Source organism: Herpailurus yagouaroundi, unplaced genomic scaffold, assembly GCF_014898765.1.
Source record: "Herpailurus yagouaroundi ecotype Mexico unplaced genomic scaffold, PumYag 28, whole genome shotgun sequence".
NCBI classification, from domain to species: domain Eukaryota; kingdom Metazoa; phylum Chordata; class Mammalia; order Carnivora; family Felidae; genus Herpailurus; species Herpailurus yagouaroundi.
Window position 1 is genome coordinate 47,637,201 of NW_024412376.1, and position 24,734 is coordinate 47,661,934.

General features: G+C 40.8%; 1 protein-coding gene across 4 annotated transcripts in view; it reads left to right on the forward strand.

Moving 5' to 3' along the window:
- The window catches only part of RNF150 (ring finger protein 150), a 292,882-nt gene that overhangs the window by 191,336 nt on the left and 76,812 nt on the right, over positions 1 to 24,734 (forward strand). For all 4 annotated transcript variants that reach the window (XM_040473333.1, XM_040473315.1, XM_040473324.1 and 1 more), the window contains exons 5-6: positions 13,575 to 13,671; positions 20,492 to 20,702. In XM_040473333.1, coding sequence (XP_040329267.1) covers positions 13,575 to 13,671; positions 20,492 to 20,702 — 308 coding nt within the window. The remainder of the gene's footprint in view (positions 1 to 13,574; positions 13,672 to 20,491; positions 20,703 to 24,734) is intronic.

A 24,734-nucleotide genomic window follows, 5' to 3' on the forward strand; every position in this document is an offset into this window, starting at 1 on the left:
AAAGTAATTCTGTTTTTAAACAATAGCCAGAATACGGTTACTGCTGATTCTGTGTGATAGCTCTTTTTCCCTTTTCCTTTTCTCTTCTTTTTTGTTTTAAATGATGTTTGCATAACCTAAATAGGGGGGAATCAGGGAAATGCAGTTTCTCATAATTGGCCAAAACATTTCAAACCAAGCCCAATGGCAGAATTACCCCCACAGTGAGGCTCTAGGCCAGTTGGATAGGGTTACAGTAGGGAGGGGCTGGTGTCTGCTTAACTGGCCTGATCAACACCATGCCCACATTGTCACCACTGCAAGGACTTTATGTATAGGAGACATTAGAAAACTGAGACAGTAGAAGGAAATAACTTGATGACGAGAAGCCTATCATCACAAGGAATGAAGGACATCTAGCTCAGGTCCATGGCTTTTTCCTCATTGTTCATACCTCTTTGCTACTCGGTCCATCCAGATTATTTCAAAATGCTGATTTGGATCCATCCATTCCAGCTTTATTTCCTGTTCTTACTTTTTAAATAGTCTAGCTTTCAACCCAACTGAGTTTCTCATCCAAATCATGAGGACTAGAGCTGTCTTTACTCATGTAAATTCCTTCTCCTTAGATTCTTTCCTTGGGTCTCCACACTTCAGCCCATCCTGTAGCTCCCAAATTTCCTCACAAAGGAACTGCTTCCTTCCTCAAATTCTGTGATACTTTTACTTGTATCTCCTTATGATCCATCACTTTATATGTTGTGCTAACATCACTTAAAATAGTTGGGGCACCTGGGTAACTCAGTCAATTAAGCGTCCAACTCTTGATTTCAGCTCAGGTCATGATCTCATGGTTTGTGAGATGGAACCCCGCATCGGGCTCTGTGCTGACAGCACAGAGCCTGCTTGGGATTCTCTCCCTCCCTCTCTCTCTGCCTCTCTCCTACTCAGCTCTCTTTCTCTCAAAATAAATAAATAAACATTTAAAAAAAATAGTTAATGGCACCATTATCCACTGAACACTTAGTAGCCAAGCACTTTACAAACAAATACTTAATCCTTACAACAACCTGGTAAGGTATTTTACTAGTCAGGATCTAGGTTTTGCTGCTGCAGCAACAACAGCAACAACAACAATCCTGCCAACTCTCCGTGGCTTAACACAACAAAGATTTCTCATGTTTTGTGTTTATCTGTGCATCAACAAGGAATGTCTGCTCATGGCTGTCAGGTAACAAAGCAGTCACCACCTCAAACACTGTTAACTTTGACAAGTCAGTAATTAAATCGCATGGCCTGAAGTGAAATCTTCTATTTCTTTTTTTACCTTATTGGCCAGAATTAGTCACATAGCCACAGCTACCAACAGGAGAGCCTATAATCATCCCATGTGCTTGAAAGATGCAAAGGTAGCCTAATGGATGAATAGTATTAAAGAGTGCCTCAGATGGGTACTATTATTATCCTCATTTTACAGACAAAGAAACTAAGGCTCAGAGAGGTTCAGGGTTATCCCAGGACTGTTGGTGAAGATTAAAAATGAAACGTGCTTTACGCCCAGCCTGTGCTTTTAACCTCTACACAGTATGGACTGTGCATCTTCCAATCAGCCTGTCAATTCTTTGTTTACAACACCTCACAGGGCGCCTGGGTGGCTCAGTCAGTTAAGCGTCCAACTTCGGCTCAGATCATGATCTTGTGGTTTGTGAGTTCGAGCCCCACATCGGGCTCTGTGCTGACAGCTCAGAGCCTGGAGCCTGCTTCAGATTCTGCGTCTCCCTCTCTCTCTGCCTCTCCCCCACTTGCGTGCTCGCTCTCTCTCTCTCTCTCTCTCTCTCTCTCAAAAATAAGTAAAATGTAAAAAAAAAAAAAGAAAGAAAGAAAAATACCTCACCAGTAGGATGCATGTCTGTCCCATATGATTTTCCTACTTCTTTCCTCAGAACTCAGCATTCCAGTGAGTTCTGGTATCATTTTTGGAATCTCTTTAACAACATACAGAAATACTCTTCAGATTTTCTCATGTATAACTAAGAAATACACCTTCCACACGACACTAAAGTGCCACTGTGTCAACAATTTTTTCACTAACAGGGATAGAAGTTACACCTACTACTTTGCGTAATATACAGTACAGTAGAAAATGTAGAGAAATCTCATGATACATTGAATGCCTGGGTTGCTAGTTACTGGACCAAAGGCATGGCATTTGGGCAAAAGATAATGCACAAAAGAAGTCAATGATTTCCGTGTGTTTTGCAAAGACATGACAGTCAAGATTCTGGCAAAGTTCTGGTTGAATTCACCTGATTTTAGGAGCAGCTAGACAAACGGAATCCTATAAGAAATCAGCAAGAGCAATCTAGATTTCTTTTGTCCTCCGGGTAGGAGTGGAATACATTTCTCCTATGCAACATCCATGACACTGTCTGGGCTCAGTCAACGTTCTGTAAAGTGCCATCACCACTGCCATTATGGCCATTCTAACCGAGTAATGCTTGTGCTCAGTTCCATGAACTGATGTTCCCAAAATGAGATTTGCGTAGAAGGAATGGCCCTATGCAATGTCTACCAGGCAGTCTAGGCAGGTCATGGACTCATCAATGCCCCTAATGTTCTTGTCAGGACCCACCGACCCCCAGAAGAAGACAGAATTCTTTTACGTTTTAGAACCCATAAGAATTAAGGCAAGTGCTTCCTGAGTAAGCTCTACCACAGAAAGCTCACTTGCAAGAAATCATGACGGGGAAAACGGACTTTCAGAATTCATTTTTTCAACAAACAATACTGAAAGTATATCCTATTCCAGGTACTCTACTAGGTTTTGGAGACAGAAATACTTTAACTCTGCCCTCCAGTGTGTCTCAAATTCACTTGGGACATAGAACAGTAAAACAGGGTGAATACTGAGCCTATAAGGTTGCGCTCATTGTTTAGAGCTGGCCTCCATTCTTATCCACCAGTGCCCACACTGTGCCAGGTGTTAAAATGCTTTTAACTTCACCCATATGTAAACAAGTAATTTAAAAAAAAACCAACCCTATGACACTCTAGCTGTTAATGCGCCAGGTAGTATTCTGAATATTTTATGTTTTGTGTCCCATTTTCTTTTAATATTTTCTTATAATATATTTAATATTTCTTTTAATAGCTTAATGTTTCTTTTAATATTCTCACTTGAAAGACCTAAGTATAAACCGGATTCTTTTTTACAGGCTAAAAGGGATTATTCATTCAATATTGATTCACTCTGCCATATTGCTCTCACAAAAGGTTAGACTGAACAATTTATCTTCCCACCAAACGTATGTAAGTGTTTATGCCATAGCCAGCATGACCTATTATCAAATTTAAAAATGAATGCAAATTTGGGGAGCCTGGGTGGCTCAATCAGTTAAGCATCTGACTTCAGCTCAGGTCATGATCTCGCAGTTTGTGGGTTCAAGCCCTGCAGCCGGCTCTGCGCTGACAGCTTGGAGCCCGGGGCCAGCTTCGGATTCTGTGTCTCCCTCTCCCTCTCCCCCACTCATGCTCTGTCCCGTTCTCAAAAATAAACATTAAATTTTTTTTAAATAAATAAATGCAAATTATCAGCAAAAATGAACTTACTGTTTTAATTTACATTTTTCTGATTTAAGTTAGGAAATGCTTTTGTAAGTGTTTTAATACTTTTAGCTGAAGTCTTAAAATTCAGTTTGGGCAAAAATATTAGCAAGGAATATTTTTTTTACCAATAATTGTGCATTTGTGAAAATGTATTATAACAAATAAAATAATTTTTAGATGTCTGGATACAAGATCAACATGAAATCAGTGGTTTTCAATTCATTAGAATGATACTAGCTAAGCAGTACCAAAATTCTTTGTCTTTTTTCCTTTCTTTCTTTCTACCTTTTGACCCCCTCACCCATGTTTCCCATTCACCACTGGCAACCAGCAATCTGTTTTCTGTATCTATGAGCTTGTCTTGTGGTTGTTGTTGTCTTTGTTTTTAGATTTCATGCATAAGAGAGATCATACAGTATGTTATCTTTCTCTGACTTATTTAACTTAGTATAATGCCCTCCAGGTTCATCCATGTTGTCGCAAATGGTGAGATTTCATTCTTTTTAGTGCTGAGTAATATTCCATTGTGTGTGTGTGTGTGTGTGTGTGTGTGTGTGTGTGTGTGTGTGTGAGAGAGAGAGAGAGAGAGAGAGAGAGAGACAGACAGACAGACAGAGAGACAGAGAGACAGAGAAGGTACACCACATTTCTTTATCCATTCATCCATTGACAGACACTTGACTATTATAAATAATGTTGCAATAAATATGGAGGTGCATCTGTCTTTTTGAGTTAATGTTTTTGTTTTCTTCAGATAAATACCCAGAAGTTGAATTGCTGGATCATATGGTAGTTCTATTTTCAGTCTTAGGAGGAACCTTCATACTGTTTTCCACAGTGGCTGCAACAATTTACCTTCCCACCAACAGGGCACAGGGTTCCCTTTCCTCCACATCCTCTCCAACACTTTGATGTGTCTTGTATTTTTGATAAAAACCATTTTAACAGGTGTGAATTGATATTTCATTGTGGTTTCAACTTGCATGTTTCTGATGATCAGTGATGTTGAGCATCCTTTCATGTATTTGTTGGGCATCTGTATTGTTTTCTTTAGAAAAATGTTTATTTGGATCTTTAGCCCATGTTTTAATTGGATTTTTTTTTTTTTTTTTTTGCTATCAAGTTGTATGAATTCTTTATATATTTTGGATATTAGTCCTTTATCAGGTATATGACTTGCAAATATCTTCTCTCATTCTGTAGGTTGCCTTTTCATTTTGTTGTGGTTTCCTTTGTTCTGCAGAAGCTTTTTAGTTTGTTACAGTCCCACTTGTTTATTTTTTTCCTACTTGTTTATTTTTGTTTTGTTGCTTTTGTTTTGGTGTCAGATTCAAAAAACCATTGCCAAGATGTATGTCAAAGAGCATAACTGCCTATGTTTTCTTCTAGGAGATTTATGGTTTTAGGTATTATATTTAAGTCTTTCATCCATTTTGAGTTAATTTTTGTGTATGGTGTAAGATTCGGGTAGACTTTTTATTCTTTGGCTGTCCAGTTTTCCCTACACCATTTATTGCAGAGACTGTCCTTTCCCCATTGTGTGTTCTTGCCTCCTTTGTTGTAGATTGATTGACCATATATGCATGGGTTTATTTCTGGGCTGTTTATTTTGTTCCACTGATCTATGTGTGTCTGTTTTTATGCCAGTACGATACTGTTTTAATTATTGTAGCTTTGAAGTATAATTTGAAATCAAGGGACATGATACTTCCAGCTTTGTTCTTTCTCAAGATTGCTTTGGCTATTTGTGGTTTGTGTGTGTGTGTGTGTGTGTGTGTGTGTGTGTGTGTGTGTGTTTGGATCCATAAAAATTTTGGGATTACTTGTTCTATTTCTTTGAAAATTGACAGTGGAATTTTGATAGGGATTATATTGAAAATGTAGATTGCTTTGGGTTGTATGGATTTTTAATAATATTGAATTCTTCCAATCTATGAGCATGGAATATCTTTCCATTTATTTGTGTCTTCAATTGCTTTTATCCATATCTTATAATTTTCAATGTACAGGTCTTTCACCTACTTGGTTACATTTATTCCTTGGTATTTTATTCTTTTTGATACACTTGTAAATGGTTTTGTTTTCTTGATTTCTATTTCTAACAGCTCATTATACTATATAGAAACACCACAGATTTTTGTGTATTGATTTTGTGTCCTTCAATTTTACTGAACTCATTTATTCTAAAAGTTTTGGGATGGAGTCTTTAGAGTTTTCTATATATATCATCTGCAAATAGTGACAATTTTATTTCTTCCTTTCCACTTTGGATGCCTTTATTTTCCTTGCCTCATTGTTCTGGCTAGGACTTAAATACTATGTGAAATAAAAGTGGTGAGAGTGGGCATCCTTGTCTTCTTCCTGATCTTAGAGGAAACGTTTTCAGCTTTTCACTATTGAGTATAATGTTAGCTGTGAGTTTGTCATATATGGTCTTTATCGTGTTGAGGTACCTTCCCTCTATACCTTCTTTGTTGAGAGTTTTTATCATAAATGGATGTTGAATTTTACCAAATGCTTTTTGTGCATCCATTGAGATGATCATATGATTTTTATCCTTCATTTTGATAATGTGCTATGACATATTGACTAATTTTGTGGGTGTTGAACCATCCTTGCATCTTGGAATAAATCCCACTTGGTCATAGTATATGATCCTTATAATTTATTGTTGGATTTGCTTCTCTAATATTTTGTTGAGGATATTGGCTTATATTTTTCTTGTGTATCCTTCTTTGGTTTTGGTATCAGGGCAGTGCTGGCCTTATAAAATGAGTGTGGAAGAATTCCCTCCTCTTCTTTTCTTTGGAAGAGTTTGAGAAGGAGTGGTATTAATTCTTCTTTGAATGTTTGGTACATTGCACCAATGAAGCCATCTGGTCCTGGACTTTTTTATTTGTTGGCAAGTTTTTGATGATTGATTCAATCTCCTTACTAATAATTAGTCTGTTCAGATTTCCTACTTCATCATGATTCAGTCTTGTAGATTGAATGTTTCTGGAAATTTATCCATTTCTTCTAGATGTCTAATTTGTTGGCATAAAATTGTTGTAGTTGTTTCTTATGAACCTTATATTTCTGTGGTATCAGTTGTATCATCTCTTTCATTTTTTTTAATGTTTATTTTGAGAGAGGAAGCAAGCATGGGGGAGGGTGCAGAGAGAGAGAGAGAGGAGAGAGAGAGAATTTCAAGCAGGCTCTGTGTTGTCAGGACACAGCCCCATGCAGGGCTCAATCTCATGACTGTGAGATCAGGACCTGAGTCAAAATCAAGAGTCAGACACTTAACCAACTAAACCATCAAGGTGCCCCTCATCTCTTTCATTTCTGATTTGAGTCCTCTCCCTTTTTTACTTAGTGAGTCCAGCTAAAGGGTTGTCAATTTTATCTTTTCAAAGACCAGCTCTTAATTTCATTTATCTTTTTTATTGTCTTTTTAGTCTCTGTTTCATTTCTTTCTGCTCTAATCTTTGTTATTCTCTTCAGTCTACTAACTTCAGGTTTTGTTTGTTCTGCTTTATTCCCTTTGTCCTTTGATTGTAATAACAACCCTCTGAAGGATTATCACAAACAGTATTACTTCAGAGGGTTGTTGCAACAATTAAAGGACATTGTCATAAAACATGAAAGAGAAAACTGAGCCACAGGCAAGTTAAGTTACTTACCCAAGGTCACAGTGCTAAGGAGAGGCAGTCAAACCCTGAAAGCAGGGCACATACTACTGCAACATATGTAGGAAAACACAGTGGAGCAGAAATAAAAAGAAACCAGCTCTCTTTGGCAGAGTTTCAAAAAAAGGGATGGGATATTCAGAGAAGAGAAGGGATATCTGAGCTATGAGATACAGTATGAGCAGGATTTGACATACCAGGAGAAAAAATGAGAATGGCATTCCAGAGTTATGGTAAAAGTGTGGGGTAAATGTAGGGACGTAACAGAAGATGTGACACGCGCCACCGTGGGTGAGGCTTCTGTGTGCCTTGTCTTCGGGCATTTCGACTTTGTGCTCTAGGGAGAGAGGAGCAGCTGAAGCATTTCAAGCCTGAGGAGTGATATCATATTTGTATTTAGAAAGCTAAAGCAAGAAAGGGAAACCAGACCATGTCAAGAAGAGCCCTGATGAAGAGTGGGTATGACTTTCTGTGGTACTTGAAGATTCAAATATGAACATTTTATGGAAAGGCAATGGAGCTGCCAACTCAACATTTAACCAAGTCTGTTTGTTGGGCAGTGGAGAATGGGGCAGTACAAAGCGTTTAGAGGCCAGTGTTATCCTCTCCCCAAATAAATCAACCCAACTAATATCTAAGTATAGTCCTGAGGAGGCCAGTATTATTTGACAGCTTTTCCCTTCTGTAGCCAAGTGCATATGCTTAAGGCAGATCACTTTTCCCTTTGGTTTTGCCTGATCTCCAACCCCGTAACTAAGATACTGCCTCCTTGAAACTGAACCACAAAAATACTTTGGGAAAGAATAAAAATTTTAATTCCTCCAAACTGCACCCCCCCCCCCGACCCATGATGGTTCAGTGTGGGGAAGGAAGGGTGGCAGGGTGCAGACTTGGGTAAAACCACTGACACTAGGGCTGGGCTTGAGCCCTAGCTCTGCAGCTTACAAGCTCTTGGCTTAATTTATTTTACTTTGATGAGCTTCAAGCTTACTCTCCATAAAATGGGAATAATAATTTTTACCTCATAGAGCTGTTATGAATTAATAATTTCACATGCCTGTTGCATAGTAACATGCCTGTTGCATGTTATATGTGGAGGAATATTTATAAATATTAAGTTAATATTGATTAACTTAGTGTGTCTTAATTCAAAAACTCTGACTTCATTGACAACTTTACAAATAAGATTGTGAGGTTCTGAGGAAATATTTTGACTACCCATAGAAGCACTGGATACATCCTATTTATTTTATTTTATTTTTTTTAATTTTTTTTTCAACATTTATTTATTTTTGGGACAGAGAGAGACAGAGCATGAACGGGGGAGGAGCAGAGAGAGAGGGAGACACAGAATCGGAAACAGGCTCCAGGCTCTGAGCCATCAGCCCAGAGCCTGACGCGGGGCTCGAACTCCCGGACCGCGAGATCGTGACCTGGCTGAAGTCGGCCGCTTAACCGACTGCGCCACCCAGGCGCCCCTGGGTACATCCTATTTAAATAGTTAATGTTGTCTGGGTCCCTGAGTGACTTACGTTCTTTGATAACCATCTTACTGAAGGGAATGAAACAGTTTGTATTGGTGCCAAAAGGAAAGCCATGGACTTCTAATGTCAATGTCAGGGTGACAGGGTCTGACAAAGCCTATAAAAGTGAATGAGATGGAAAGGCTAGAAAAGCTCTGTTCTTCCTCCAGGTGGAGAAAAAAATGCCATTTATTTGGAGGGGGTGTCATACATATAGACAAAGGACAACAGAAAACAAGAATTAATAAATGGGGAAACAGGTTTAGCTGGGTTTGTCATTATTGCTAAAAAAAATGTGAGAACTTATTTTATTACTCATAATCAGCTCAGCATCATTTTCAGTTGTCAGCATCATCTTTTGTCAGGTGCTTGAAGAACTTTGTTTGTTTGTTTGTTTGTTTATTTTTGAGAGAAAGAGAGCACAAACCGGGGAGGGTCAGAGGGAGAGGAAGACACAGAATCAGAAGCAGGCTTCAGTCTCTGAGCTGTCAGCACAGAGCCCAACGCGGGGCTTGAACTCATGAACCACGAGATCATGACATGAGCCAAAGTCAGATGCTTAACCAACTGAGCCACCCAGGCACCTCTGAGGAACTTTTACTTAAATGCTTGCTTCCCTTTGATGAAGAAAGAGGAAGAAGGGTTTTGGTCAATCCTCTGTTGCATTTCCAGCTTGCTAGGATTGTTAAGATAGACAAGATAGAATATCTTGTCCCATTGTTCCTCAGTGTGTACTTTCTCACGCAGCCTTTGTTAAAACATGGGAAGAGACAGTGCCATACTGTGAATCGTACAAACAGGATGAGCTGAGGCTGACTTTGCCGTAGAGATGTTTACTCGACTGTTGGTACATCTCACTGAACGCTGGATTCTTTCCCTAACTCTTTATTTATTTAGTCTGGTAACTTTTATTTTTCTTTCCATTGGGGAGGGAAGAATTGTTTTTGCAATCCTAATTACAAGGATACAGTCTTCATGTTTGATAGTTAACACAAGAAATATGGTGTTAGAAAATGAATGTTCATTAATAATCAGTATGATCACCATCTATGTGTCACTTTAGCACTTTCATTTTTTGCCTTAGTTCTCCCTTTGAATTTTTAAAATTTGCCTTTACTTGTTAAAATGTTAAAAGTATATTCTAAAGAGTAAGAATTGGAGTAATAACATAATATCTAAAAATAAGATGCAGTACATTTACATCAATAGGATTAATGGTTGTGGGGCGCCTGGGTGGCTCAGTTGGTTAAGCGTCCGACTTCAGCTCAGGTCATGGTCTCACAGTTCATGGGTTTGAGCCCCGCATCGGTCTCTATGCTGACAGCTCAGAGCCTGGAGTCTGCTTCAGATTCTGTCTCCCTCTCTCTCTACCCTTTGCCTGCTAACGCTCTGTCTCTGTCTGTCTATTTCTCTCTCTCAAAAATAAACATTGAAAAACAACAACAACAAAATTTAATAAGATTAATGGTAGCTGGGGTGCCTGGGTGGCGCAGTCGGTTAAGCGTCCGACTTCAGCCAGGTCACGATCTCGCGGTCCGGGAGTTCGAGCCCCGCATCGGGCTCTGGGCTGATGGCTCAGAGCCTGGAGCCTGTTTCCAATTCTGTGTCTCCCTCTCTCTCTCTGCCCCTCCCCCGTTCATGCTCTGTCTCTCTCTGTCCCAAAAATAAATAAACGTTGAAAAAAAAAATTTAAGATTAATGGTAGCTTAAAATTAAGGAGGGCCAGGAGTTATGTTTTAAGCTTTTGGTCATTACTTATCCCCCCACCCCAACGCCACCCCCCACACACATACAGAGTCATTCACTTGCAAACCCCATACTTATAAGAAAATTTCACAGATGAGCAACAGAGTCTTGGAGAACTAAGGCTTGCCTAAGATCAAACAGCCAGAAAATGATGGATCCAGGAGTATGGCTTTCCAGTGGCCTTTACATTGTGGTTCACAGGGAACCATTCAAGGACTATGCTGCTGCATTGATGGAGGGACCTTGTCTTATTCATCTTTGTACCCAGCTCCTAGCACAGAACAGAATGGAACAAGGAGGTGACGTAACCAGAGCTATATTTTAGGAAGATAAATCTGGCAAGGATGAGTGGGATGAAAAGAACAGGAAAAGCTGGTGGTGTGGAGAGCAGTTTAGATGTTATTGCAGTAATAAAGAACATTAACAAGATTAGGAGTGAGGAAGCAGTGTTGAGAATAGAAGCCAAGCAAAGCAGTGGAAGAGATTTAGCAAGACTGAGTCCATGGGCTTATGACCATGTGTAGGCAGTGAGGAGTACCAGGTCTTTTGATAAGTATTCATTTATATAGCAGATATTTCTGAGCATCACCTGTGTGCCGGGAACTATTCTAGATGCTGAGGATACAACAGAGAATTAGGCAAACAAGGATTTTGCTCTCATGGACCTTACATTCTCATTGGAAGTTATATTGGTCAATGTTCTCCAGAGAATCCCACTATACTCCACTACATTATATATCATATGTATATGTATATATATGAGACAATTTTCAAGGCATTGATTTTTTCAAGAAATTGGCTTATGTGGGGTTGGCAAGTCAGGAATCTGTAGGGCAGGCCTACAGGCTGGGAACTTGAGCAGAATCTGGTGCTGTCATCTGGAGGTAGAATTTCTGGTTCCTTGGGAAACTTCAGTTATGTTCTTAAGGCCTTTAACTGATTGGATAAGGCCCACCTAGATTATGTAGGATAATCTCCTTTATTCCAAGTCAACTGATTGTAGATGTTAACCAGATCTGTGATATGCTCCTCGATTATTTAGTGTTTCATTGAATGACTGGGCACTAGCCAAGTTTACCCGCAAAACTAACCATCACCGATGCACAAAGGGGAATGACTCAGGGCGTTCGAAAATAGCTATCAGCTTCTAGGGTTTGGAGATTCTGCATAAGTAGGTATATCTCCATCTTACAGATGGGGCATTCGAGACTTGGGGATATTAAGTGACTTACTGAGGTTAAAACAGCTAATGACTGGCCCTCTTTTGTGACTCTAACATGTATGCCAGAAACACGACAGAGGCTGCCTCCCAAGAACAGTCAGAAGGATCAGAATGTTTGACTTTTTTCCCCAGGGGAACACAGTTGGTGAGCAAGTTCAGATTCAGAACTTGTTTCCTGAGTGCAGAGCCTGAACTTAGGGAGGTCCATACTGCTTTTGGGGGGCAGGGTGATTTCCTCCTGCTTTCGTCCCTCCCTCACTTCTGCCAGTGTCCAGCTCAGGGTTCTCATGCCAGTCAGTCATTGTGCCTAGAATACCCTTCTCCCCTCCCATTTCATGCGGGTAATGTCTGTGTAGCCCTCAAGTATTCACTTTGGCACTTCATCAGGAAAATCTTCCCTGAGTACCCAAACAAAATAAATCTCCAGTCATAAGCCTTCCCAAACTCCATGTTCTTCTAAGGTGATACTTAACACTATTGTCATTAAGTAGTTTATTTATGTTATTTTATTAACCTCTCCTCCCATTATATTCCCTAAAGGAAGGAGCCAAATCACTACCATGCTGATTCCCAGTGTTGAGCACAGTTCTCAGCATTTATTACTTGTTGGATGAATGTATGGGTAAAGGACCGAATGAATGTGATATGTGTCTTCTAAGGAATAAATCTGCAGGCATTCTAAACAGCAATCTGGAAACATGATGACACATCCAGGTTGCTACTCTCCTGTTCTAATCCCCAATCTAATCATATCCAGAGTACAGCTAACCCCATCCTTGGCATGTGGATTCTTCACAATTTCCATTTAAAAAATTGGCCCCTCCTGCACTCTTCCCTAATTTATGGGTCCCCTTTAAGCATTTGAGCCTAAAGCCCTCTAACACAAAGAAAAGGGTTAGACTGATAGAAGGAAAGAAAACAAAGGTGAGAGAAGAGAGTAAACAGTGCACAGCCGAGGACAAAGTCAGGCATGAATGGAATGTCCTGCGAAGCCCTCATACTTAAGACAGATGGTTCCCTGTCTTCTTGCCCCAGGCAGGAAGTTCTGACTGCTTCTGCCTGGGTCTGGAGTCTTGTGAGAAGAGAAGCTTCTGACTGGAGCAGTCCCTGATAATCTCTTGGGCTCTTGAGAGCCAAGTTGAATGAAAGGTCAGTTAGGAGGCCCCCCTGTGCCTACTGAATGCCCCCCTCCTGCTGGCATGCAGTGAAGGCTCACGGGAGTGCCACATGAGAACAGCAGTGGAGTTGATTGAGCACATCAGCTGTACAAACAGGAAAGGGTACGGTACCCTTCACTCTGGCTTCTGATTTGACAGCCAGCAGCCATAACAACATAAAATGTCATCTGTATTGTTAAATGCTTCCAGGAGCTCTTTTGCCCTTTTGTGTGAGAGCCCAAATATTAATGGAAACAAGCCTTTATTTTGCAGTTGTCTTCTGACTGTGGAAAAAGAAAGTTTGGATTTATTTACAAGTCGCAAGTTATCCTGAAAGGCCTGTGCAGGCCTCCCCACCTGCATTCTTTCCATTAAGCATTCTTCCTATTGAGAAAGAGAAAAATCTCTCTGTGTCTGCATCCTCTACGTTTTCTGAAACTTGGAAGACTGTTGTGAATCGTAGAGGACAGTCCTGGGATCCAGACAGATTTTGACTAAATCAGCACAGGGTATACCAGGAAGCTCACTGGCCCAGGAGCTAAGAGATGGAGGTTCAAGTCTCGGCTGTGCCTCTGAGCAGTCGAGTGACCTTGGACAAGTCTCTGGGCTGTGGTGGACTAGGTAGTCTGTGTGGTTACCGCCACTCTAAGATGTATGGTTCTCATTGCAGGCATCTTTTCCACAAGTCCTGTGTTGACCCCTGGCTTCTAGACCATCGCACCTGCCCCATGTGCAAGATGAACATTCTTAAAGCCCTAGGGATCCCGGTAAGCACAGCACAGCCTACAGCATCGTAATATGTGTCTTTCTGCATCACCCCCCAAGCAGGGAGAAAACATCACACCTGGATTTTCTATGACCCTCTCATCTTCCTGGCAGAGCCGTCATCTGCTGAGGCCCCAAGAGAACACCCATGTCTGAAACATTTCTCTTCTCACTTTTTCTCACTCTGAGAACATCGCGGCCCTCTCACCTCGTCCGTGTCAGCTCCTAAGCTTCTCATCTAGGCTGCAGGGTGCGAGTACAGGCAGGACACAGCAGAGGCTGGACGGCCCGGTTGCACACTGACCGCCTCCTGTGTGTCATCACTCACGTACTGTCAGCAAGGAGGTCTGCGTGCCTCACTTTCCGATGTTGCCCTACAACCACTGGGTTGCACCATGGCTAGCTTTCACTGGAAAGGAGCTCTTCCGGACAATGGGAGGAAAGGATAGCCACTGGGAACCCGGCCCAGAGCCTCTGCTCAACTCAGATCTCTGCAGAGAACAGGAAACCAGAGCCAGAGCTGCTTCATTCTGACACTACCATCCAGCTGGTGCCCTCTGTCCTATGTTCATAAAATTGAGCCTCTCCCCCAGTGCAAAGAGAATCCCACCAGCTGGCCGGTTTGATGCTCCAGGGAAGGACTTTCCCAGGATTGTATTAAAGTGAGCCCCACGAGCTGGTGGTTGGTGAGGCACCAGCTGCTGTGGTGAGGGCAGGAAGCAAGCCAGGCCACCAAATCCAAGGGCTGCACAGAGATGTGAGAAAAACATAGGCGCTGTCTAAAAGAAGCTAGACAAACAGGGTACAGAGATCAACCTCCTCCCCACCCCCGCCCGCCGGCCCCTCCACTTGGCTGCAGCCTCTCTGTTGTCACTTCTCACTACTGATGGCAGAGAGTAAAGAGAATGTTAATGGTCCCAAGATGTCACTGAAGAAGAAAGGATCAGATCAAATATCAAAGGCTTCCTTTAATGCCAAAATGCTAATTATGCCAGGACTACCAGAGGGGCTCTGTTGAAGAGGGCACACCTGAAGCATTATGAGGTCATGCATTGGCTGGAGAATTTTCTACCCTGTACCAGCTGCCTCAACGCAAGCTGTATGCTGTGTATCATGGTTGACACACCAAACGCAAATCGGCTTGTGTGACTATAGCTGCGAGCTAGATTCTGAAAGGCAATGCATTACATTTTCAGGCCAGAGTTGTAAATGCACAATGCATTCAAGGTAAAAATCAATTACAGTGAGCATGAAATATGAGTAAGAGCCCATCATCTCTACCAGATACTAGGAGCCTAGAAAATCGAACGCAGGGTTTGCACTTTTCAACCAGTTCATGCAAGGGAGATGGGAAATGTATGTATGTGTGTGCTTGCATATGTGTATGTTATCTTTAGTCTCCAGAACCTTTAGAATACTCACAATTCAAGGTAGACAGTCACATTATTTGACCCAGTTTCTAATGCTCAGAATATTTTCAAAGCTCCTAAATGTTGATCCCAGTGCTTCTTGGTCAGGACAGTGAAACCAAACCACCCCTGGTGGTTACGTTTCAAACTAAATAGCATTTGACTTCAGACTTCTTCAGAGGAGGTACGACTTCTTCAGAAGCTACTTGAGAATGAGTTGACGATACAAATACTGTTTTCGAAATAGAACTGTTGGGTGGCCTTTGGGCTTATTTCCAAATTAAAAACATTTTAACTTTTAGCAATTGGGCATTTTGTACATGGTTTCATGCTCACCAAGTACGGGTAGGATTTTACTCAGCACACTTGACTTCCAGAAAAATAAACATTGGTAGCATCTTTTGGATTTTGCCAAGGATTCATAAAGGCTAGCTGCACAGGAACATGACACGCATCTGTGCTTGCCCCAGAGAACAGAACGTCCTCCAGAAAGAAGAAGGCATGTGGCCCACTTCTCAGGAACCACCAATGCATATGGCTACCCTCATGCCTCCCCAAGGTTTCTCTGGTCGTGTCCTAGAGGATGATACTGAAGTCTGGATCTGGGAGGAATTGGGGATGTTGTTTCACTCCATGCTTCACCACTGGGTAGCACCGTGCCTAAACCATACCAAAAAGATGATGTTTTATTGCATTCATATAACTTTCCATGTCACTGGGCAAGTTCACAGCCTTCTCACTTAGTAAACACTTCAGCTAACTGAAGCCCTCTTTATGCAGCTTAAAGATATTGTTGTATAATTTTTTTTCTAAATTCCTTATACTCTATTCTTAATCAAGGAAAATTGAAAAGAGGTTGTCAGTCTCTAACAATTAGTCCCTAGTGGTTCTTATCTCTGTATCCCTTTCGTATAATGGGTGTTCAGTAAATGTCTGTGGCATTGTTGCCCCTCAGAGCCAGAAGGCTGTCAGTTACAGAATCATATTTATGAAATTCAGTCTGGTCTCCTTTGGACTGTGTCCACTCACCACTCATTACTTGGTTGTAATCTTGGTCAACTAAATGGTCCAGATACAGGCAGTAAGGGTTTTTTTTTTTTTTGGCTTGTTTCTGGTTTTTGTTTTTAATCGAGTATCCTTGTGGCTGCCTCCGCTATAAGGCACACCACACATAAGCCGAAAGCTGAGAGCTGGGGACATTTTCACTTTGTAAAGTGGATTTCTCTAAAATGAGCTAAAGAATGAAAGCACAGCTTGTGGATCATGAAATTCCCATTATAGTGGGTATCTTTTTTTTTTTTTTTTTACAATATTTTGCCAAGAGAAATAAGATACAGAACTGAAAAGGAGGGAGGCCTTCATTGTCAGAAGTGTTTTCATCCCTTTATCTACACAACAGATCTGCACTCTCGTTTCTCTCCAGTCAGTTCTAGGCGAGTCTTTGTAGAACGACAGAATGCAGATCTCAGTGAGTACTCCTCTGAGGTACCATATCACCCAGGCCATTCATATCCCAGCAGTGAACACCTTCTATCGCTATTGTCCTGTTATAAATAGCATGATAGTTACTGAAGAGAAAATTCCATGTAGCTGGGGTATTCCCATGTTCCTGACTTCTAGAGGTTGGTTTATTTGAGTGGTTTCTCCCATGCTAAACTGAATTTGAATACCTATGCAAAGTTCACTTGCAGATGGTATTTGAGATCTTCTGCTAAACATTATGACTGTAATTTCTCTTCGAGGTATATAAATTGGGTCCCTTTACACAAACATTCTTCTCTTGGATGAACCACTTAGAGTAGATATAAACTGTGAGTTTCTGTAATGTTTGGTCTATGAAATATTATACCTAAGCCAAATTATTCATGCCCGCCACCATTAACAGTCCCACTGAGCTAATTAGCTCTTTCTCTTTCCTGCTTCTGTTAAAAATATAATACCGTTTCTCCTAGTGCACAAAATAAAAGGGAACACTCTGCTTCAAAATTAATAACTTTTTTAAAAAAAGAAAAGACAAAAATGAAGAAACAAAATCAACAAGCGAAGTCAACATTTTGAAAACTATGTCAGTGGTTACTGCATATGTGATTGCATTCAGATGCCCATGGAGGAAAGACCAACCAGCACAGTATGCTCATTGTGAAATCCTTTCGTCCCTGACACCGCCCCCCCCCCATACAATTGGTTTTGCTTATAAGCGTTTTTATATAGTGTAGGGGAGAGAAAAAAGATACTGTCCCTTCTACCCGTCTAGGTTCTCTAGCAGGGGCCTATAAATGAGACCGGTAAAAGATAGACAAGAGAAAAACAACCAGACATTTATTAACATGTGCACTGCACAAGCACATGGGAGCACTTAGGGATGAGTAACTCAAAGGGGTGGGCAGAACTTGGACATACAGAGCATCTTCACAAAAGAACAAATTTTAACAGAAGTGACCAAAGAACCTTGAGTTTCTCGGGCAGCAAATTCTGGGAAAGTACATATATGAGGGAAACTAATGGCAGAGAAGGGCATATTAGTGAGGTGTGTTATTACAGATTCATTTTGGTGTCAACTCCCAGTCTCTGGTGATCAGAATGTTCTTCTCTTCCTGGTACAGGGAGGGGGGCCACCTTTACAAAATGTCCTACTTTTGGGCAGATGGGAGGAGGGCAGAGAACATTTCTTTACCTGCTTCTTCTCAACTGTCTTCAGCGCAAAATAATCCTTATGCCAACAGCACATTTTGGGGTGGCATATTCTGGTATTCTTGAATAATATACCGTACCTTCACACGGAACTTGACAGTTTTAAAGCATTTTTTCAAATCCTCCCTTAACTGATCTAGGACAGATAGTAACATTCCCAGCTTTTCATGGTAGTAAACTGAGACACTGATAAAATGTTCAAATCGACATTTACTGAGCACCTTGTAATTGTTAGACACTATATGAGGGCTTGGAAATTAAGATCAACGTAATGTAGTTGTTTCACTTTAAAAAGCTCGTGTCTCACTTTTATGTGGAATCTAAAAAACTAAACTAGAAACAAAGAACAGACTGGTAGTTGCCAGAGGTTGGGGGTTGGGGGGTGGGGGTGAAATGGGTAAAGGTGGTCAAATTATAAAGCAATCCTGGGGATGTAACATACAGCATGGTGACTGTAGTTAACAATCCTGTTTTGTCTATTTGAAAGTTACCAAGAGAGTAGACCTTAAAAGTTCTCATCACACACGAAAAAAACCTTGCAACTCTATGAGGTAATGGATGTTGGCTAAACTTAGGTGTTAATCATTTTGCAGTCTATATGTATATCAAATCATTCTGTCATACACCTAAACTGATGGAATGTTACATATCAGTTATATTTGAATGAAGCTGGGGGGAGAAAGCTTGTGAACTAGTAGAGTAAGACAGAGACAAGCACAGTTACAAATAAACCACAACACAGGGAGAAATACCTACAAAGTATTACAGTATCCAACATGCTACCTGGGAGGGAACAGTACTTAGAAAAGGTGATGGTTGGCCTGGGAATTGAAGGATGCTTACGAGTTCACCACAGTCAGGTTGAGACCTTGGGATGGGGAAGGCAATGGGGGTGATTGGGACTGATCAGAGGAACAGCATAAGCTATAGCACTGAGATAGGGAATATATGGTATTCTGTGTTTCCAAAGGCTAAGGTGAGGCCAGAAGAGCTGGCTGCCATGAGGCTGTAGAGAGCCTGTTTTGCCCTATTCAGGAGCTTATAATTTATTCTCTAAGAGAAAAGAGGGATCAGGGCACCCCTGAGGTGGCTCGGTTGGTTACGCGTTTGAATCTTGACCTCAGCTCAGGTCTATACCTCAGAGTTCAAGCCCCGTGTCAGGCTCAGTGCTGGTTATGAAGCCTACTTAAAAAAAGAAGAAGAAGAATCAGACCTGTGTTTTGTTTTGTTTTAAAGACTGCTGTGTTGAGAAAGTAGAGAATGGAATATACCAGGGAAGAAACTGTAATGGAAGAAAAGGTAATGGGGAGAGAAAATTCCTAATATAGCTTATGTCGCTGTCTCTAAATTTCAAAAATACGGTGGGTTGGTCATTCAGTGCACTGACTTTTATAACTTGAGTTCCAGTGAATTGGCTCACTTCTAACAGACGGAGAGGTGAAATAAAAAGAGAATACAGAGAAAGAGGGAATGAGCTGAATTTGAGATTTTTGTGAGATTGGAAATTTCCAACTGGCTATTGGAAACACAGGTGTGGAGCTTGAGAGACTGGCTTAAGAGTAGAAAATCAGGACAAGAGTCCCCTGCTTTGGATTGCTTGCTTTGTGCTCCCAGTGAGTCCAGGAATTATGGATTTTCCCTTTGATCTTTGAACACAGTGTAGTCATTATGATGTTAATTCAGTCAATGCCAATCCAGAATTTTCCTCACCTAATCCCTCCCATCCTGATCTGTATCCATTGAGATATGTCAAGCAAAAATTCTTAGTATTTCTTAAGACCAGATCTCTGCAACACCATCTTTTTAAAATAATTTTTATGAGTTTGGGTAGAGGCATAACAACTGAAAATCATTTTAAAAGCTGTTTTTGAAGGAGATATAAATATATTCAATATCATTTCAAACAGCAGAACTAAGACCAAAGAGAAAAACCTACAAAGAGAAAGATTTTGCCCAAAGATAGCATAATCTAACAAAGGCTGGCCAACACAGGTTGTCTTGCAAAGTAGAGAGCTCCCCATTTCTGTGTTGTTCAAGTGGGGGCTGTCAGACATCTGGGGATGAGGGGCCTGGAGGGACAGAAGTCTTGCAATGATTGGATAATCAAATTAAATGATTTCACCCTAGTTTTATGATTCTAAAATTTTAATTAAGATTTGACCAACGTATGATCGATTTGCACATTAAGTAAATAGGGCATTTTTTACAGCTGGTTTTGGCTTATGTTTAACCACCATCATAACAAAAGTACCCTGTGCTTTTGTGTGTATCTCTAATAAACAATTCACCATGAGTCAGATTCTGTGCCCCCTCCCTACTCTCCTGTCATCAGTGCATTTACGAACAATGTGTGGGTATTTGGGGGTAATTATCAGCAGTCAGCTACTTTCTATATGAGGAGTAAACAGTATATACAAGGAAAGGTAATCATCATAAATAAATATTATGGCCCCCCAAGTATTATATTAATATATGAATATTGTTTCTCCTGGAATTGAAACGCTATATCTAGATCTAAACAGAAACTTTGGAAAGGAAATTTTGGAAGATGTTTTCATGTTAATTGCAGAAACTATAGTAGAATATACTTTTTTTAAGTGATTCAGGAGGAAAACAGTAAAGAACTCGGTTTTCCACTGAAACAAAATATTTAGGCTGTAAACATTTCATCTCTAACTGGATGACAAACACTAAGGAGAGATCCTTTTCTCCTCATTATCAGCCCAATGCTGACTGCATGGATGACTTGCCCACTGACTTCGAGGGATCTCTGGGAGGCCCACCCACCAACCAGATCACGGGCGCAAGCGACACGACTGTAAACGAAAGTTCAGTCACTTTGGACCCTGCTGTCCGGACGGTGGGAGCCTTGCAGGTGGTCCCGGATACCGATCCTACCCCGCAGGAAGGAGAAGTCATCTTCACTACTAACAGTAAGTCCTACTCCGTTCCAAAGTGCTGTAGTCCACAGAGCTGTTGCCACGTGGGAATTACAAAAAGACACTTTTCCTCAAGAAGGAAAAAAAAAAATGAGTATAATATTGCCAGGCTGAACAGTCATACCTGATAGGCCTTTAGAAGCCCAGTGCTTTCCAAAGCCAACATGGCTGACAGCAGACCTGGCTGGGCATCTGGCCTTGCCCGAACACGGACACCTCTGCACACGCGAAAGCATTGCCTGTCCTAGCCCCGTGGTACCTGAAGTGGGCAGGGAGGTGGCTCTGGTCTCTGAGAGTGATGAAAAAAGCAGCTACAGGGGATGCTTAGCAAGACAGCATAGGGCACAACCCTACTCACTCTGCGTGTGTGTGTGTGTGTGTGTGTGTGTGTGTGTGTGTGTGAGAGAGAGCGCCCTCCTGAGTGGCCATATGAGTTGCATGCAGGAGACTGCCCTCTCCTGTTTTGCAGGTGTCAGATGTAAATGCCATTTCTTTTAGATGGCTGCTTTTAAAGTACAACCTAATCCCCCAAACACAGTGGCATATTAAACTATCTTTGGGATTCCTTCCCTGTCTTCTGCATATACTCTAACTACTGTTCTATTTGATGGTAGTCATACAATTATTAAAAAGCTGTGTTAGCATCAAGATCGAAGCTGAAACCTAAAGTATCTGCTCTTCAGTCTTACACAGCAGAGATAAAAGCTTCAGGAGTTCTAAGAAAATCAGCATGCTACAAATTAATGTCAGTTCACGGTTTAAAGGGTGGGTGGATATTGAGATTTTAAAATAAGGTGTATTATCTCTCTTGGTAGAAGTAACCTATTTGCTGTAGGAAAATTGGAAATGGAGAAAAGTATATTAAAGCCTTTTGGGATATTTCCTTTTAAGTTGGTCTCTTTTTTTTTTTTTTTTTTTTTACATATTTGTGATATTTGTAGAATTTATAAAATCATTCATGCTGAAATGTAAAGAGATGCATTTTCTGATGAAATTAATTTAGACCTTGTTGAAAGATTGAAACATGAAAATAATAAAAAAGAATGAAAAAATCGCTCAGTACCCCACCTAGAAATAATCACTCTTAACATTTTGGTGTATTTCCTGATAGCCTTTTATGATACAGTTGAGACAGTACCATAAGGGTTGAATGTTGAGCATTGTAACTATGGAACTCCCAGAGGACCTCAGCAGGAAGTAATTTCAAGAGGAACTTGGTGGCAAATATCTGTCCATGCACAGTGTATTACTTTGGTGTGGATAAGAATTTTAAGTTTGAAAACCTGACCTTAGAGGCATAATGACCTTAATATCGAAACAATGATCATTAAACACTACAAGTCCTTCAAGACAAATTTCCAATCCCTTTGTTTTGAAGGTCTAGGGAAGTGCTGTCCCATATTAATACAATGTAAGTCACATGTAATTTCAAGCGTTCTATAGTCACGGTAGAAAAATAGGTTAAGTTCATTTTAGTCATGTATTTTATTGAACCCAATGTACTCAATATTTTGCAGTCTTTCTTTTGTATTAACTCCTCAAAGTCCGGTCTGTGTTTTACATTTACGGTGCATCTCGGTTTGAACCAGCCACATTTCAAGTGCTTAGGAGCCACATGTCGCTAATGGTTACTAGACTGAAGAGCACAGATCTAGAATACTAGTCATTTAGGGATAGGAGAACCTTAAAAATAATTTAAGCTTTACCGTGATAAACGTCTCATTTTTAATTGTGGCCCAGAAGAGTAAGTGACTGATGTGGGTCAAACAGTAAGTTCCCTTTTCAGAGTACAAGATTGGCCCATAATTTTTCCATTTACATCTTAGATTACCATCGGACATTTCGCTGTTCATTGTCTAGGTGAACTATATTGGAAGGCCAGATAAAATTTTGCTAGCAGTCAAAAACATTGAAGACATAAGCTTTTCTCGAGCCCATAAGAAGAACCAAATCAAGGGGTGCCTGGGTGGCTCAGTTGGCTAAGCATCTGACTCTTGATTTCGGCTCAGGTCATGATCTCATGGTCATGTGATTGAACCCTGCATCGGGCTCCACATTGAGGGTGGAGCTTGCTTGGGATTCTCTCCTTCCCTCTCTCTCTGCTCCCTCCCTGCTCTCGCTCTCTCTCTCTCTCTAAACAAACAAACAAACAAACAAACATTTTTTAAAAAAGAACCACCAAATCAAAAATGGATCATTTTCCTTTCCATAAAATATTATTTCATTTTCAAGAAAAAAAGTGTCATCTGTGAGATTCCTTGTTTTTAAAAGTGGATACATACTTCATACATCTCCATAAAGCCCAGATGACAAATGAGAAGGCATGGTTTGTGGGCTAAAATACATCCAAAAATGAAATACAGAATCGTGGTCTGTACCCACATAATTAATAATCCCTAAACTGTTTTTGCCTAAAATAGGCTCTGAGTGTTTAGGTCATACCAGGCATTTAGTAGAAGTGTAGAAGCAGGGAGCGCCTCCTGTTCCCAACAGAAGGAAAAATGCCAGGTCATTTCAAAGCAAGAAACTGGTAAATATGAGGGGAAAAGAGGCCTGAGGCCACATTTGTGGTCGGAAGACTTAATGGTATAGGTGAATACGGCTAGAGATCTCGGTCTCACAGTACAAACACTGAGTTTATTCTCAAAATAGTTTTGCTGGGCCATTTATTTCTGACTAGTTTTCTTTACTGGGATTTAACAGCATATTCCAAACAGAGTCATTCTGATTAAGTATTAATTGTTTTATATCATTAACCAGCTGTAGATTCCTTAAGGAGCAAACCCTGTGCTGTATACAAGTCTGGAAATTTCCTAGTGCCCTAACTCACATAAATAATCCATAGACGAACAAACACAAATGTCTGAATAAATGGGTGAAAAGATTCAAGTTCTCATCAACCCTGTTATAACCAACCCTAATGCTGCCTAAAAATAACATGGATGGAGAATTAAGTGTAGTTGCAAATCACAAATAAATAATCCAGCGGAGGTTGGACCTAACTTTTCTTCACGTCATCCTTTCCCACCTCAGATCTCTACAGACCCAGAAAATTACCAGAAGATGAGGAAATAACAGTAGGTAACAAATACGTCACACCACCTGTGCACCAGGCACCCTTTTTAGCCCTTTATATATACAACAACCCTACGAGGTAAATATTATTTTTATTGTCATTTTACTGATGCAGAAGTGGAGGCACAGAGAGATAAAAGTAACCGACCCAGGGTCCTAACTAGTGGAAGGTGGAGGTGGAATTCAAAGGAGTCTCTAGTCCCAGACCCCCATGCTTAGCTACGCTATGGTCAGAGTGTGAACAAAGGGAGAAAATAAACACAGTCACTCGCACCCTTCTCATTTATTTATTCCTTTTCTCCATCTTGCTGAATCTCTGAAAGGCCAAAAATGTGTGTGTTCTTACGTGATCTTCATCCCTACCTCTTTTCTTCCTTTCTGGCAAATGGTGTGTGGTTCATCAAAGGCACGTCAAAGTCATGTCAGCACTCAAGGCGGGGAAAGCATAGAACAGATTGCCTTTAGAGTGAAGAGGGAAAAATCTGGCATTAAAGGATCATCTCCAGTTCTCAGGAAAGGCAAAAAAGAGAAGCATTAACACAGCAAAGGAAACCCAGACTCTCTGCAAGTCTGGCATTTGGGAGGAAGATGTTCCCATGTGCATTATCTTGAATGTTTCTGACATTCTGCCTTTTAGAACCTCAAATGGCAGTCCCAAATCACAGCGTTTCTCCTGCACCTTAGTGCAAGGGGTCACTTTCTGAATGCTCTGATGTCACTCACCAGTCTTTGTCTGCACCCAAAACAGACATTGCCTTCTGACTCCCCAGGCTGCAAGTTTGGGGATTTGCTTCAGCAAGGAAAAAAAGTTCCTCAGGATCAAAGGAAAACAAAGCTAAACAAACACCAACGTGTGTTTGCAGACCCCAGAGAGGAGCGAGAGAAAGACACAAAAGGAGAAGATTCTGTTACTCCTCTGCAGAAACATTCAGGACCACTTGACATCTTCTT